Source organism: Pempheris klunzingeri, chromosome 4, assembly GCF_042242105.1.
Source record: "Pempheris klunzingeri isolate RE-2024b chromosome 4, fPemKlu1.hap1, whole genome shotgun sequence".
In the NCBI taxonomy this organism is placed as follows: domain Eukaryota; kingdom Metazoa; phylum Chordata; class Actinopteri; order Acropomatiformes; family Pempheridae; genus Pempheris; species Pempheris klunzingeri.
Window position 1 is genome coordinate 3,345,664 of NC_092015.1, and position 17,629 is coordinate 3,363,292.

Genomic DNA, 17,629 nt, shown 5'->3' on the forward strand with positions numbered 1-17,629 from the left:
CAGCTCATGAATATTCATGTCACATTTGAACGTGAGCTGCTGAGACAGTGAGACAAGAGAAATGTGACAATCAGTTTTAAACACATTATTAAACACTTACAGGTGAATCAGCTCTCATCTTTTCTGTGTATGTTCATATCTTCCTTAAACTTTTACTGACCCCTCATGTTTACACATCATCAAACTATGCTGCTGTGTTTCACTGATTTATTCTACCTGCTGCTTCTGGCAGCCTTTGGTTTCACTTCAAACTTAAATTGACAATGAAAACTGAGCGAATTGCATGAATATTAGTTAGTTAAGTAATATTATCGAAGATCTGTCTAACTTTGGCATGTTTGACATGAACACAGTTTATGCTGAGCAACATGAGCACGTTTTTCACTTATTTTCATACTGTATCAAAATAAAAGTGCAACACGAGAGAAAAATACATTTTAAAAACCTTTAATTGTAGAAAATGCAGCAAAAATGTGAAGCAAACCTGATTTTGTTGTTACAGAAAGGAGCTAAAACTCCCAAAACTCCCTGATATTGTTCTTTAGGATTCCAGTATTGACAGTTCACAGATATTAAAGTAGACATTAGTGTGATACATGAACATCTACAGCACTCAGAGGCCTGGTTAACTCCTCGCTGCCCCTCCCTGACATGTTGTAGCTGGTTCTTTTAAACCATTTAAAAATAAATACTCCATAATGTAATTGTTTTGTATTTGCATGAATAAATCTCATCAAACACAACCGCTGTTTGGTTTCTCTCATTCGTTCACACAGAGAACACAGTGACTCACTCAGAGCTTAGGAAAGTTTTATTTATAGAGCAGATATGATTACAGAGAAGCTCAATGTGTTATATATCTAAGAAAGAGGCACAGAAACACCTACAGGATGTGGAACATTAAATCAAAAGTGTGCTTCGTTATTTGCACTCAGCATATATATATATATATATATAATATGCTCGAGTGTCACCAACACAGTGACTCATAAACTTCTCCTCTTAACAGCCCACCTTACTTTGACCTCTGATGTTTCCCGCTGTCACTGTTTGACTACACGGCGTCAGGACACAAGAGGAAAAGTGAAAAGCACAAAGAAGTCTCCACACAAAAGCACTTTTATGTGTTTCTATACAGTAAATCTACTTTCACACAGCTGAAAAAGTAAAAACTGGACATTAAAAACATGCATGAAAATCATGAGAGCAGTAAAAAAAGGGGAAATCCTGATGAATCCGCCTGAGTGGACCGGGTCGGCTCGGGTCGGCTCGGGTCGGCTCGGGTCGGGTCGGCTCAGTTGTACATGGTCATGTGGAGCCACTGGAACCAATCAGAGGGCAGAAAACATTCACCTGGTTTAATATGAAGACGCTGTATTTCTATAAGACGCAGACATTAAAGCCGTAAAAGTGTCAAACAGAAGAACTGCTACCTTTAGTTTGCTATTTTTTCTCAATTCTCTAGTTTTTTCATGCACAGATTTGAGATTTTGAGCTACTTTGCTTCAAAAACAAGCCAACGTTCAGACTACTTTAAAGGAAACATCCACAACACACACCTAGGTGTTTGTCTTACTGCACTTCTTTAGTCTCTCTGTGCAGATTTCTTAAAGGCGAGTGTCTCAAAATGAGTTTTTTCTCACACTTTGAGCCAGAAATCTCCACCTCAGCAGCTCTTACACACACCAAACTTCAAAAAACTATATTCTGAGGGTCTTCAAGAGTCAAGACACAAGACCTTTATCTGTCACATACACAGTTCTACACATATATACACATAGAAAGATAGAATACACATAGAAGGGTTTGTTCACGTCATCGCCTGCTTTATAAAATATTCTACAACATTAAAAACCATGAAACAAGGAGTTTTGACCCTGACTTTTTATTCTGAACGTTTATGCAAATCAGCACGTATTTAATTAGATAATTCCTCGTTTTGCATCTTCAAACGTAACATTTAAGGAAACTTATGATACGAGAAGTAATTGTCTTTAGTTTAAAGGCAGGTAAAGAGGAAGGAGTCAGTGTTCACACCTGTCGGTAGCTCACGGTTACAGTTCCCATCCCCACCATGTCGTACGCCTGGAATTTGTCTGCAAAAGACATTAAAACAAAAAAAAAACAATGAAGTGGGGAACGTTTGAACTGTGATAACAAATAAATGTCCTGCCTGTAGTTCCCAGAGGGCAGAGAGCATTATGGGTAAACGTACTGTTAACTACAAACTCTGGTATTGCAGCAAAAGGTTCTTCTGGTGTTAAATTAGAACTTTAAATCATTAAGTGTTTCATATGTTTCTCAGACGATGTCCAGGTCAGTGTGACCCGACAGACTGGTGTCTCCTCTAGTGTTTTAAGAAGCAGATGTAATATCTTGATTGTAAGAAACAGAAAGTTCTTGTTCTGTAAACATATTCCTGCTAGACACACTGACGGCTGCTGGAGACTGACGTACGGACCTTAGCGTCCAATCAAACAATGGTTACGTGTGATATTGTGATACTCTGCCCTTTAAAAGCTGTTGGAAAACCCAGTTCTTGGCTCCTCTGGCCAGAACCTCCCCCCGAGGTCTGTCACGAGCCCAGCGTTGTATTGCATTGTGTTATTCCACCTGTGAACCTGAATTAAAGGCCTTGCAGTCCTTGCAGTACGCTACTTTCAATGTCAGATGGTCAGACTGGATTATTTCAGTCTAGTTTTGGTCCCTGACTTTTCCCCTTTGTATTGCTTTATGAAATCTCTTATCTTTAGGTTTATAATCCAATAATATCCAGGAGGGCTCATAAAAAACGGTTCTATCACAGCGACACAGATTCGTTTATTTCCTGAAGTCGAGTGTGCATCGCCGTCGTTTCACATCTCAGCTTTTAGTTTCTATCAGCTGAGATGTGTTTCATCCTAGTTTTTGCTTCAGATGTTTAGTTCTCTTTTACCTGTAGCTCGGTGTTGATTCAACCTTGTTCACAGCTGTTTTTACTTAATGCAAGAAAACAAGGAATGGTAGAACTTCCTCAAAGCACAAAGGCCTTTTTACTAAAAAAGGTAAAAGATTAAAATCAGCTAAATCGTCTCTAACAGAAGTATAAGACGACTAACAACTATAAAATCATTAGATATTCTCTTTTTCCTCGAGATGGAACATGGTCTCTGCTGTTCTTCCCCTCTGCTCCTCCTCCTCTGCACCTCCTCACATCCTCTTTGTCTTTCCTTTGTGTTCCCGTCACATCCTGCTGTAAACACTAACTCCCTGTAAACCTGATCACCAGCAGCACCTGTTGTTGGACTGACTTATTTTTGCTGCAGCTATGAGAAAGATTTAAGAGTCCCTGCGTCCCCTCACGGATCATGCTCTCCAGTTTCATCAGCAGGTACAGGAAGCCGGGGTAGCTGATGGTCATGTCGGGCTCCGTGTATCTCAGTCCAACCAGCTGCATCACCAGGTCATCCACCGTGATGCCTGCAGACAGACGAGCCAGAGGAAAGTCAGAAGACCCACAGCCACGGTCGGTGAGCCGCACACGCAGAAATCTACTTTATTACAAGTGCAGGTTTATATGAGGGCATTTGTTAGAGCACCACAGTGTCAGACAGGGTGAGAAGTTCTGTTTCACAGATTTATTTTTACTGAAGTAGAAGCAAAAGTAGCCGTTTAGCTGAACAGTAAAAGTCCTGCTGAGTGACTTCTTGGAGGTGAACCAAATGATGGGTGTGATTTTTTTTTTTTATATATATCAAAAGGCCGAGAGGACAAAGTTCACGCGCTGTTATACCAGTCTAAACATTTCAAAATGAAGTGCGCCAACAATGGAAGAACGATCCTCCTCAATGGCCTCTTTTATCCAGCATTTGTAAGGTTATTGAAAAGAATGTCAACTGAAGTGTTTCGTACTTTATTCCTAATCTGAGCTGAGGGTTGAGTCACCTCAAGCTTGACTGAATGGTCGTTTATTACTTTCTCTGTCTACATCAGACATGTTTCTGAACACAGAGACAGAAAACAACGATACTTAACCTAATGATTTCATGATATACGTGGAAATATCTGTAACACAACACAGGACTTCCTCCTTTGTGGGGAACCAGCAGAGAGGAGGAGGTCACTGCAGGTACTTTGGCTCCCCCTGCTGGTCACACCAGACGTTTAAAACCTCAAGACAAAAACTCATTCCTGTGTTCGGCTGCCGAGCGTCTTCAGTCCTACCTGCTGCCTTCAGAGCGGGGGCCACCTCCTGATACTCCAGCCGCTGAGTCTTGTTCTTGTCAAACACCAGGAAGATATCCTGAGGACAGATTTCAGCACACACACTGAGCAGCAATGATTTTACTCTTAGTCTACTAATCACACGGCGTTCAGTAAATGTCAAGGGATTTGAACTACTGCTGAACACACGCAGGGAAAAAGATTCTTCCTAATCTTAAACCATGTTGACTCACTTGTTTTCATCTCTCTGACACAAACGTGGTTGATAATTCTGCAAAGCTAAAAGACAGAAGCAAACAGTGCGTGAAGGGAGTAACAGCTCCCGCCAGCACACGAGCACACAGGCAGCGTCCTCCTCTGGCAGCTGCCTGTGTGCTCTTGTTCTTGCTGAGGTGTGCTGAGACTCTTACCGTCCACCTCCTGATCTTGTCCCACATGCTCTGAAACTCCGGCCAGCTTAGCTGAGCGATGCCCTGGCTCTGCACGACACGCTGAGGTCAAGGAAGAGAACCAGACACAAACCTGAAGAGAGAGGCCCAAGCAGCGACCGAGCCGGTGTTGGTTTTCTTTTATGTTTCTTATAATGTTAAAGTTGCTGTGAAGCTTTTTACACATCAGTGTTTCTAGATGACGTGAACATGTGGGATCACGCTGTGGAAGATCAATATGGTTCAGAAATATTGGTAATTAGAAAATCATACAGTAAAACACATCCATCAGAGCCTGGATAGCTCAGTCGGTAGAGCATCAGACTTTTAATCTGAGGGTCCAGGGTTCAAATCCCTGTTCAGGCGACAGAAGTTTTAAGACAGATGAAGCAGACGTGGGGACAGACGGAAAAACTTCATCAGCAGCTGAAGAGCAGAAGACATGATGAAGTGTGAGCAGAGGGTGTGAGACTCTTTCAGGAATCTGTTCTAAACTTTCTTAATCTTCATGAGATTAAAGACACATTTCTTTGTTTTCCAAGAGCTTCGTCTCCTCCTCTTCCTCCACCACTATTACACTATATAAAGGCAGGAACTAACAAGAGGGACAGAGGAACTATGACACTGAGGTCTGATGTACTTCAGGTCCCTCCACTCAGTGCCTCCAGTGTGAAGATGTGACTGAGGCAGACTTCTTACCTTCAGCTGCACCTTAGAAGTTTAAAACTGTCGCCTGAACAGGGACTTGAACCCTGGACCCTCAGATTAAAAGTCTGATGCTCTACCGACTGAGCTATCCAGGCTCTGGTGACACCACCATACTGTGTCGTTTACCAATTCACCAAATAAATCATTGCTCTGTAAAAGGCCACAGACAGCAGAGGACTAGCAGGGTGACTTGTGGAGGATACATCCATGAGGACCACCATGCTCTTGCAGTGCTCCAGAGCCAAGTTCTTCTCGCTGCCGGCCAACACTGAGCACAACGAGTGAGATCATCAGAGGACATTTCAACATGCAGTCATTACATTTAGGTGTTGTGTACGTCGATCGTACGCTGAGGCAGAGGTGGGTTGTGTTAATGAAGCCCAGACACGCTGCTTCAGCAGAGTGGGTGTGGATCTCTGGGACAAACAATGGTGAAGACAAACATTCTTTGGTGGTAAAAATGCCCCCGGTGTGCCTGTTAGATCTGCAGCAGTCACCCCGCCTTCCTGCCGTGGCATCAGGCCCATTTCCTGTGTTCCTCTGAAGCAACGAGCTACCTGTCAGCACCACGTTTATCAGGAGGATGTAATAATAAGATCCTCCCTCTTAGCAAACGTCTCAGAACAAAACAGAGCAGAAACTATCGAGGTCAAACCGGCTGACTGACTGTTTAGTGCGGTGGCCTGCTGCTGTAAAAACAGTCATTCTCTTTTAATCTTTAAACCTTAAACCTCGTGTCATAAAACACAAGAGAGGTGCTGCATAAAGATAAAACAACAAGGACAAACACGGGGCTTCACTGGCTGCAGGAGGCAGATTCAGTCAAATGAAAAACCAGAGGAGCTGAGAGGAACCAGAGCGAACACGTCTCCACTGACCTCCTCCCTGGATGGCCTCCGTCAGCAGGCTGTGGAGGTGCACTGGTTTGCAAACCCCCTTCTGGTGACACACAAACAGGGACAACAGTCACACCTCAGGACGTGAAGGTTGTGAAGAGTTAACAGAGAGAGGGATGCACATGTTAGTTAGTTAGCTCGCTCGGCGTGCAGCTACTTCTCACCTTGTTGCAGTGCTTCTTGAACAGCTGCCTGATAGATTTAGGAAGAGCAGCCTGGTGAGGAAATGAATGCTGGAGGGGGGAAAAAAAAGAGCCTGAATTCAGAAAAAAAAGCCTGAACAACCTTTGAGCGTTTTTATGTGTAGTACTTTTACTGCCACTTGATTTGAATGCATCTGGCAGGTTTAAATCATCAACATGTTTCCGCCTATTATCTAAGCCTGGTGCATGCTGGGGCCTGTCCCAGAGGTGGGTCCTCCTTTATTACAGCTCACCAGTCTGTCAGGACTCACACCCACAGACAGACAGACACAACAAACCCATTATAAATTTAATTTAACATGTTGATTAACGAGGTTGTTGTCTGAAATAATTCCTCCTGTTTCTAGATTTTCCACACGTGAGAACAGAGGCTGGATAAAAGAAACCATCGTGTGTTGGAGGATCAATATGATTCAGGTTAATGATGTGATATAAACATATTAACAGAGCCTGGATAGCTCAGTCGGTAGAGCATCAGACTTTTAATCTGAGGGTCCAGGGTTCAAGTCCCTGTTCAGGCGATGAGAGTTTTAAGACAATTGGAGGAGGAACAACAGTAAGAACTGAAGCCTAAAAGCCAAACAGTCTGACAGTCACAGTGACTCAGCAGCTCATTAGGTAGTTCAGTGTTGTTCTCTGTCTTAAAATCACACTAAATATAAATATCACACTTTACTGTTTGCATTTACCTCATGAAGTCAGAGGACTTCTAATAAATGTGCTCTAAAGACGTACATCAAACTGCACTTTGGGATATCAATGAATCCTGAACTCATCTAAACTGTTATTTACAAGTAAGTGAGATATCCCTGCAGCAGTGAGTCTCTGCAGCACGTCCCCTTTGCATTGCATTGTGGGTCAGTAGTGTAGACCCACGGCACTGGACCGCTTCCTGTTCTAGCACTGTTTTAATCAGTGGGCACTCGTTTGGTGTGAACACGCTGCACACAGAACAGAATCAGTGCCTGCAGACTTAAATAGGCAGTATTTGACTTTGAGCTCCACCAGTTAAGGTGTTATCTGCTCCGTCTGCTTCACTGGGCGAGTAACTCATCTATTTAGTGACTGATTGAACTTTGACCTCTGTCACTGAGGAGATGTCTTGTGGCGTTGGTTTCCGAGCTGGACTGGAAAACAAAACAAAAAGAACATATTAGAATCATCTACAGAGTCGCTTCTATCATCTCAGAGGAAGTGACGCTGAGACCGTGACTCCAGGACTCACGTGGCAGCGTTGCCCTGCTCCGTCAGCACCCGGAGGAGGAACGCTCCCTGCTGGTTGTGCTTGGCGGTGGAAGGGATGATGATGTAGCGGCCCGGTGGAAGGGAGCCGCGGAGAACGACCTCCCGGCGCGAGGCGTAGGCGGGGCTGCAGAGGACCGGGCGGCGTGCGCTCGGGTCTTCAGGTGACAGGTATGTATTGATGGGATGGGCCTGGAGAGACAGACAGACAGGCTTCTATCATCCTCCCAGTGGTGGAGGAAGTATTCATATATGTACTATAACATTATTAGACTGAAGCTGCTCCAGTGTTTCCCAAATGAGGGGTCAGATCCCTAAAAAGATCTGAGGGGTCATGAGATGATTAATGGGAGAGGAAAGAAGATTAAAAATAAACTTCTGACACACAAACCTGTTTTCAGCTTTTGGACTTTTCTCTGATGTTTGTTTTTTTTTGTGAAATACTGAATGATTTGAATCCAAACGGAAATGAAACCATGAAACCAAAGAGGTGATTGTGGGTTAAGACTTAAGCTTCAGGTTAGAATGAAGTTTAGGGTGAGGGTGAGGGTGAGGGTGAGGGTGAGGGTGAGGGTGAGGGTGAGGGTGAGGGTGAGGGTGAGGCACACAGACTGGATAAAAGAAGTGTGGGTCTTCTGGGTCTGAAAAGTGACGCCAATGCAAATGTGTCCTAAACCTGAATTCTTTCTCACGTCCAGCAGGGGGCGACTCCACTGGCTTCAAGAAGAAGTCAGATTGGATGGAAGTCTATGAGAAAAATGAGCTTCTCACTTGATTTGTTACCTCAGTCGACATGTTTCTAATGAGTTTATGGTCTCAGTCACTAGTTTAAAGTCTTCTTCAACACCGCAGGATGTTCGTTTAGTAAAGTTTGGTCACATTTAGAGGAAAATAGACGGTAAAGCTGGCGATGCTTTAGGGCGGGACTACTCTGGGACTTCTGGCTCCAAAAAAACAAGATGGCGACGCCTGTAAAGTGAAACTTGAGGCATCAAACCAGTGGGTGACGCCACGATGGCTGCGTCCTCTTCTCATATACAGTCTAAGGTTAGGTGTTCAGTAGTGATGCATAAGCTCAGAGTAAAGGACAGGTGAATGCATTATGTCACAAAGACAGAAGTATGTGTGTGTGTGTGTGTGTGTGTGTGTGTGTGTGTGTGTGTGTGTGCACCTGGTATATGTGCAGAGCTATGGACAGGTTAATGCCCCTGCGTCTCTGGTGTTTCTGCATCAGAGCCAGAACGAAGGAGCAGGTCGTCTTAGCGTCCACTGAGTCGCTGTCCACCTCCGACAGGACGAAGTAGAACTGAGGGTTCTGCCAGAACTGACCTGGAAACACACACACACACACACACACACACACACACACAACCAGTTCTTCAGCCTTCACCCCTAAACTAAAGTGTGTGTATCAGTAGAAATGTCATGCATACAGGGGATCATCTGTTATTTTACCAAGACCGAACAGCCCCCCCCACCATCTGTGTGCAGGTATCCACTTATTCTCAGTCACACTAACACTTGTGCTGCGATCACATCTGATATTTAAAGTTGCTGTTTTCACTCATTTTACCAGAAAATCTCCATATTGTCGATTCCATCAAAGCCCTTTACTCCGACACCAATGTCTTGTCTGCCTGGATATCTATGAACTGATTCTAGTGTGTTGTGAAGAGACCTCTTAAGAGCTCAGGACAGAAATCTGAACTTTTAAAACTTCTTTTCTGTGTTGGAGCAGAACATGACAGACTTTAATTGGACTTCCAGTAAAAACAAAGCTCTTGGAGTTCATTCGGAGAATCATCGGCCATCAAAGCATCAACGTCCGCCTCTATCACTTTGAATTCTAGATCAATAAGAGACTTTGTCTGGGACGATTTTTAAATGTAAATGTCCCTGCTGTGGGACTAATGAAGGAGATAAATCAGACCTCACTTACACACACAGACTCACTGTGGTACTGTTACTAAACACTGTGCAAATAAACTTGTCTCAACCTGATGAGAGCAGCTAAGTCCTCCGGGACACTGAACACGTCTGCAATGTAAACACAAGGAATAGTGACAGGCAGACAGACATGTTTCAAAGAAAAGCTACAATACAGGAAAAGTTATGAGGTACAACAGGATGATCTGAACTGTAATGGCTCATGTATTATACCTCACTTTCTCCTTTTTAAACAGGACACTGATGAGCTTAGATCAAACATGATGACGCCATCAGGACAACAACACACACTTTGCTGTTCATTTCTTTAGGCAGCTGATATTTAAACTTTCTGTTTCACAGCAAAAGCCTCACAGGTAAAAGGGGATTAATCCTCCTGAACATGGAGGAAGGCTTTTAATGTGAAACAGACGTCGTGCAGTGTGGATTAACAGCAGCAACAGTTTATCATCACTGCAAACGGGAGCAGATTAAAGAGGCTTCTCACTCAAATATGATGACAGTTTATGGTACAAACAGACCATCGTGTGTCTTACCCCCCTGGGCAGAGCCTCCCGCTGAGATGCACGGCACCCAGTTCCCATGATGCATTTTGCAGGACCACGGCAGGACGGCGGAGCCTGGTTCGCTGAGCGTCTCAGTCAGGTGACACACCTCCATGACCTCAAAGTTGTGCCGGAAGTCTGACACCGACATCCTGATGGAGACAGAAACCAGTAACTTCACTGTGCCTTCTGTTTCTTACTTTAACCAGCAGTGAAGCTCACTGAGATTAATAATCTGTGTTTTGAAAACTTCAACAAACATCTTCAGTCACTGAAGTTAGCTGGAGTCACTTTAAACACCCCCAGTGAGACCTGCTCCAGTTCAGTCCCCCCGTCTACCTGCACCACATGATCAAACCAGTCTGAGCTCCATGTGTAGGAATAGTTTAACGTTTCTACTCTGTGCACATATCACACCACTCTCTGTATCACTCTCTAACTTCAGTCAGCGGTGAGCAGCTGTGTTGCCGTCTGTCACACAGTCAGTCTGTCTGTCTCTGAATCACGTCCCGTCAGTGAGAAGAAGTCATGTTTGCCTTGTTGGTTCCTCTCTCGTTGGAGGCACGGCGAACTCACCAGAACTCCCCGTCCTCCCGTCTGATCCTGTCCAGCCTTTTCTGCTCCTCAGCGCTGACCGAGTTCCACTCTGGACTGGACAGACAGAGAGACACAGACACAGACGTGAAGAGAGGGGACACTTTTATATTCAGAAAACAAAACAATCGTGTAAAATATCTATTGCAGAGACATAAAACATTTATTCTTTCTGATTCAACTTTGAACGTAAACTTTGAGAAGCACTGAGGAGGAGAGAAACATGAGACTCTTCCAAAACCAAATCATTTCAGCCAGTTACAGAGGGAGACACTGGGTTAATCCTACAGCTTTATTGCCCCTGTACCGACCCTTTCAGGTCACTCCAGGGCCCCTCCCACTCCGTGTTGCCCCAGGGGTTGAGGATTCGCACCAAATCCACGGTGCCGTGTGACGTCTTCACCTGGCAGACGAGGAGAGTGTTTCAGACTGCTTTAGCGTTAAGAACGTTCAGAGGCATCTTGTTTAGGGACACTTACCCTCTCCACGGCTGTCAGGGAGTAGGCATGTCTGAACATGATCCCCAGCTCGTTCCTTTGCTCCAAAAGACCCTGGAGGGAACAAAAACATCCACCCACATGAGGAAGAAACACCACACTCACCGGTAAACATTCAGCTAAAGATCTGGTGTTTCCCAGCAGGTTGAAACTGGACCTGACTCGTCCATTTCCCACCCCCTCCCCTCCCCAGCATGCCTTGCAGTTAGCACAGTTGACGAGTGCTCCTTTAGCCAGCAGGTTTGTGAGGAAGGCCGGCAGGTCTCTGGGCAGAGAGGCGATGTTTAAAACCTCCGCCACCCCGCCCGTCATGTCAACCATGGCCTCGTGAGGGAAGCCCATGTCCAGCGCTCTGTAGCCGCCTTTCAGCCTGCGAGGAAGACAAAAGCATCGTCACAGTCTCTTAGTGAGCAGACAAACCATCGCTTCCCTGAGAAATCACAGCAGTTCATTAGATGGACGGACGAAGACAGACACACGTTAGTAAATCTGTTCCAGTGCGTCTGAATTCTGTCTGGTGGCGACATAACGTCCCCGATAAGAGAAGAAGAGTGTGAGGAGATGAAAGGATGAGTGATTAAGAAGAAATGCTGACAGGCAGGCGAGTTATCTGCCTTAACGTCTGCAGTCAGAGAAACAGAGACTGGTTGACAAAAGTGATTAAAATCCACGTCCGAAGGCATTTTCAACCACAGAGGCAGATCCACAGCGAGATGTGCAAAAGACGGCTTTAAATCTCTGCCTCCTGTTTTCCACTACTAGTAATATAGAGCAGTAATGCAGTACAATATCTGACTGTGTATCAATATATCGTTCTATTAGTAGTTGTCTTTATGCTTCAATATAATACAGCAATGCAACGTGAAACCCTGCTTAGTATAAATCTGATGCAGATGCTGATTATAACACATGTGAACTGTGTCCGTGTGTTTCCTTGTTTGTTATTTGTGGTTTAGTTAGTTTAGTTTAGTGAATGTGAAAGGACTAAACCTGTGCAGTGGTCAGCACACTCCCAAAGTTTAATCTGAGGGCGTCGGCAGAGAAACGTCTTTGGCTCGTCAGTCAAAATGATTGATCTCCCTCTGGGAATAAATGCTCGGCACTCAGCCCATCACACTTTGATACTTCCTGTGTAGAAGTGAATGTTTTGGGCCGCATGTCATAATTCATGGATGGTTATTGCCCTCGTATTCCAACTCAGTGAAGGTTCATCTTGTTTCAGCGTAGCATACAAATGAGATAATGACTTCTGTTACACACACACACACACACACACACACACACACACACACACACACACACACACACACACACACACACACACACACACACACACACACACACACACACACACACACACACACACCGACTGACTGGGACTCACTTGGCGTAGGCCTTCTCCAGCAGGGAGCTCCAGAACTCGTGCCTGTCCGGGGAGCTCAGGTAGATCAGATTGTTGTCCTCAGTCGGCAACAAGTCGTCGATCCTCACCTCCTCCCACTGACCGTACTGCCAGAACTACAGACACAGGGACAGACGGAGGGGTGCTCTCTGTCACGACACCTGACCAGCTTTGCAAAGGCCATAATAAGACTTGTGTGTGTCATAAATGCTCCAGAATAAATTTAAAAAAAAATATTTATTGGCATAAAGGAAAAAAAAGATCAGGAAGATAAAGTGGAAGTTTCTTTTTCTCACTGGTTTAGGATTAGAATTAAAGAAAATGATTCCTCGGGCTATTCACACTAAAACTGGAGTCAAACACCTGACTGAACATTCAGCGTTGACATTTGCGTGTCATGATGTCATGATGCACAGACACCAGCGCTCAGGTATCTACCCGGAAGGCGAAGCAGCCGTTGTATCCGTCCTGGAAGCTCTGTTCTAGAGGCACGACCTTCTTGAGGAGGGAGCGATGCACCGAGAGAGACGCGATAGCGGACAGTAACCAGCAGTCGTCTAAAGAAAAGCAGGCGTGAGAAGCAGGTCAGGTTTACATCTTCACACAGAGTGACACCAGCCGATGATGAGCCCTGTTCTCCTCCTCCTCCATGCGCAGCCGCACTTTGCCCAACATTAACACAACTGGTATTTGTCCTCAGGTGCAAACCACCACCTGATAAATCACAGGTGGATGCTTCGCCTGGCATGGGCTCTTACAGGATGTAAACAACGGGAGCATGAATGTCACTGTTTGCTCCTGTTATCAGGGTTTGTGGAAGAGCAGGTTCAACTGGGTCTGAAGGTTCTTAAAACCTTTGTGGGCTGCAGATTAAGAGCAGATTCAGTCTGTTATCAGGTTGTATATACACTTATGTTATGGGATAAGTATATATATATAAATATAAATATAAAAGTGAAAGTGTCCCCTGTGGTTTGTACTGTTTAACACAACAGTGGCTGTTTTCTTACTGAGTTTTCCTTGGCGGACGTCCAGGCGCGTCGCTCCATTCACAATGAACTGAGGTGACGGACAGAGCTCCTGGAAACAGAAGGAGGGTGTGATGATTGTACGAGCAAAAGGAGGAGGAGGAAGAGGAGGAAGATGAGATGAGATGGGGGCAGGGGAGGGAAAGGGTCAGATGATGACAAACACAACAGGATTTAGCGTGCGATAGCAGACAGCTCTGTGCCAAAGGGAGCGGCAGCTTATTACATTATAAGGTTGGCTGTCAGAGCAATGTGGCAAAATATCTGATCGGTCCAACAGCAGCTTTACCCAGAAGCACACGGGAGCGTTTACACCACCCACATCTCAATTATCGTTTTTAGACTCCTAAAGCTCCTAAATTCATGAGAATCTTAGTTAGTAAAAACAGTTTTCAGTACGATCCTACAGCTCCTTAAACTGAGGAGGGATGGAGGGATGGATGGATGGAGGGATGGAGGGTTGGATGGATGGATGAAGGGATGGATGGAGGGATTGGTGCTGAAATGTGTCTTGTCTTGTGTGCATCTTTATTCTCATAGTTCTGACAGCTCTGTATTAAATGCAGCCTTTGTGACAAACAGGTCTGGATTCACACTGTTAGTTTGCATCACACTGTAACTATCCCGTTGTTTTTTCCACCCACAGACCTTTAAGTTACACAGCAAACACAGTTTCCTTCTCATTTCACTTCATACACGACTGCTTCTGCCTGCACCAGCTCTGAAAACAACCGTGGATTTAAAGTTCAGCTGAACTGTCACTGCACCACCTTAAACCCTGCTGGTTAATTAGTTGGTCGGTTAGTTAGTTAACCCCGTATAAGGACTTTGCTTCTGCAGGGAGGAGTCTCCTCCCCTCGTGTGGAGGTGCCTTGGTTTGATACGTCACATGTTTACTCTTCAGCAGTCCTGTGTAAACACACCAACAGGTCTGATCTCATCCTGAGCGAGTCCTGCCTCGTTAGAGACGAGCAGAGAGGACAGGATCAGCTACCGTATGTTCACGGAAAACAGTGACGGGCCGACGTTCCCTCTCGTCTCCCTGCAGGCCCTCATCTGTGTCGACTGTCTGCACCTGTTCGTCTTTCACAAGAATAACGGGCCAAAGTAAAACAGGTGTAAAACAACAACTACAATTATTAGAAATGCTCGGCCTGACTCACTGACAGTACATTAGATTTTATGAGTCTGTCCTGCCAGTTTTCAGTATCAGCAGCGTGACGTACAACCAGATAAAGTATTTAACTTTACAAGTGTGTGTATTTCTGTCTCCACAGTGTTAACGGTACATTACATGGATGAAGACGGAGTGCTGAGTAATCCTACACATTTATATTATAACGTTATTACATGACTGTTATTCTGTAAATGTGACTCAGTAATGAGAGCATTAGTGCTTCATATGAGGATGTTTTCAGCCCCAGAGTTTGTTCCTTACTGTAACTTTTAAAACCTGACATGCTGAAGTGGTTTGCTTTAGGGCTTTATAGTATTTGTACTTAATCTATTTCTTTATGTTGTACACTTGATGGTATTTTGCTTCTCCTCTTGGTGATGAACATCAGAAATAAATCTCAGGGTTAGTTACAGGAATAAAGTTCTCAATCTCACTAACATACTTTAATTCTCACGTCCTACTTCATCTTCTTTTCTACTGGGGAGTATAATTATTTTCAGTGAGCTCATTTTGTGTAACTTTCTGTGTGTTTCTATGTTATCAGACGGCAGCTCATAAAAGATTCACATGCAAAACATGTGATAAACTTTATTATCATGTATCAGCATCAATTAAACTCCCACTGTGTACTAATACTCTAAACTGTTACGAGTCTTCAAGAAAAGAAAAACTAGTAAATTATTACCGGAAAGATGCACTTTAAGTACTGAAAGAGAAAGTTTATTATCACGTATCATTATATTACTACTGTTAATGACTGTAATAATCATACAGGGGACTTTAATCTCTAACCATGCAGCTTATTTAAAAGGTTATAGGAACAATTGTAACATGTAAAGACACCAGTTGTCCCATAAAGGTAGTGTAAAGAGTAAAGAGTGCAAAGAAGCATACAAATGAAAGTGTTGGAGTTCTGTGGGTCAAACTGCAGCAGTGACACAGTGAGTCTGGTCTAAACACTGTTCACACTCTGGTGCACCAACATGTGTCTCAGTTCTTGTGCTTATTTGCATAATAAGCAGAAAACATGGTGATAATCTTTGACTCTGTGGTGCTGCTGAACCCAGAACAGCAGAGGAGCTGTTTAAGGTTTCAGTTCCCATCTTTTTTCTACCTTTGGTCGTTTCCACTTGATCCCGGACTGCATCTCCAGCTCCCCCAGGGGGAAGAGGTAGTCCACGAACAGCCCGTCCTGGCCGGCCGCGCTCAGCTCCCCGCTCTCCGGAGCCCCGTCCCCGGTCAGGAGGTCCGCCAGCCAGCGGCGGGACTGAGAGCCGAGCAGCTCGTCGGAGCAGACCGAGTCCACGTCGTCCTCCAGCGGGGGGAGGGAACCCTCGGAGGACAAACTCAGAGACTTCTTCATGTCAGGCGCGCCGTGTGTCCTGCTGACACCCCCACTGTCTGTCTATCTGTGGGACTCTCACCTGGACAGGTAGCGCCTAGGAACCACAGGCCACGCCCCCTGGGAGAGGCGCACACGCTCACCTGGGCGGAAGGTGAGGCAGCCTGTCAGGAACTCACGTGACCTCACGAGCTCTGCTCCATGGACACCAGGGGCTCAGATAATAAAGACATTTACAATCACACACATTATTCATTACTGATTCTTACTGTGTGCTGCGTTCAGTCACCTGTACATACACTCCTCACTAAAAGTTAGGGATGTTCAGCTTTCAGGTGAAGTTTCAGGATGAACCTAAAATGCATTCTAACCTTTCCAGGTGAACTTAATGTGACCTTCTCTAAACCTTTGAATGCACATGTCCAACTGTTCAGTGTCTCAGTACTTTCTGCACCAGCTGCTGTTCTCTAACAAGAAGCTTAACAGCAACATTCACAACAGGTTTGATCCATGAATCCACCAATACATTTCCTGCTTCAGGTAGAATTGGTATTTAAACAGTCCTCCTCATCCTGCTGTTCACATTCTGACATCATGAGACCAAGACGACACCTAACAGTTGATCAGCAGCACCTCAACACTGGAGGCTTCAAACAGGAAGTCCTCAGACGGAGGTGTTCACTGAGCTTAGAGGGTCACAGAGTGTCATCAGGAGGTTGGAACAGTGATACAGAGACTGGAAGAGTCACAGAAAGGAGAGGAGTGGACGTCCTTTGGCCACGTCCCAATTTATTGAGACACTGAACATGTTTTGTTGTGGTTTACCTACCACTGATGGTAGATTTTCTTTAAATAAATTGGTTAAGATTAATAAAACTACCAGTGCATGCTTCTACTTAAATGTCCTACTTTCATGATATAATATCACTGTAGCACTCACAAACTTTTTGTGAGTAGTGTATGTTCTGTGTGCAAACCTGAGCTGTAAAAGGACAAATAAAAGATCTTGACACCAAAAATCTGTTCAAGACTCAGATACCTGAAAGTTAAGGTTGTTTTTTTTTTTACGCTGCTTAAAAAAGTGTTAATTTGTGGACTGACGGCCAGGCGAGCTGTTTCCCCTTGTTTCCAGTCTTTACGCTCAGCTAAACTAACTGATTGTTGGCTGTGGCTTCACATTTAACAGACAGAAGAAGAAGAAGAATCAGATATATTAAGTTTAGAGAGTTTAACTCTCACAGAGTGGGTGTAAAAAGCAACTATGAAAGAAAAATGTGAAGTAAACAAGTGCAAAGACGCTGGAATAGAAACGGGATGACTGTGTGTGGATATGACAGGATATGGACGTTCACAGTGTGTAATAATGTGAGAATAACACGCGGCAAGTTTAGATTGGCATTCGACACCAATATATTTA

The 17,629-nt window shown here is 44.5% G+C and overlaps 1 protein-coding gene and 3 non-coding genes across 4 annotated transcripts; 2 read left to right on the plus strand and 2 right to left on the minus strand.

Moving 5' to 3' along the window:
- Nucleotides 1-828: 828 nt before the first annotated feature.
- Nucleotides 829-16,261, minus strand: LOC139200136 (calpain-9). The gene is made up of 20 exons (XM_070829370.1): nucleotides 15,985-16,261; nucleotides 13,676-13,745; nucleotides 13,104-13,222; nucleotides 12,648-12,781; nucleotides 11,462-11,633; nucleotides 11,246-11,317; nucleotides 11,078-11,169; nucleotides 10,749-10,823; nucleotides 10,164-10,324; nucleotides 8,852-9,009; nucleotides 7,664-7,872; nucleotides 7,520-7,565; nucleotides 6,400-6,468; nucleotides 6,218-6,278; nucleotides 5,543-5,607; nucleotides 4,614-4,682; nucleotides 4,204-4,282; nucleotides 3,343-3,459; nucleotides 2,038-2,096; nucleotides 829-1,321 (listed from the first exon to the last, which is right to left on the minus strand). Exons 1-20 carry the CDS (start codon nucleotides 16,231-16,233, stop codon nucleotides 1,295-1,297), a joined length of 2,103 nt encoding a protein of 700 aa, XP_070685471.1. The 5' UTR covers nucleotides 16,234-16,261; the 3' UTR covers nucleotides 829-1,294.
- On the plus strand, nucleotides 4,925-4,997 carry trnak-uuu (transfer RNA lysine (anticodon UUU)). The gene has a single exon. It is a non-coding gene; the product is annotated as a tRNA-Lys (tRNA).
- On the minus strand, nucleotides 5,362-5,434 carry trnak-uuu (transfer RNA lysine (anticodon UUU)). Its single transcript has one exon. It is a non-coding gene; the product is annotated as a tRNA-Lys (tRNA).
- Nucleotides 6,887-6,959, plus strand: trnak-uuu (transfer RNA lysine (anticodon UUU)). The gene has a single exon. It is a non-coding gene; the product is annotated as a tRNA-Lys (tRNA).
- Nucleotides 16,262-17,629: the final 1,368 nt, after the last annotated feature.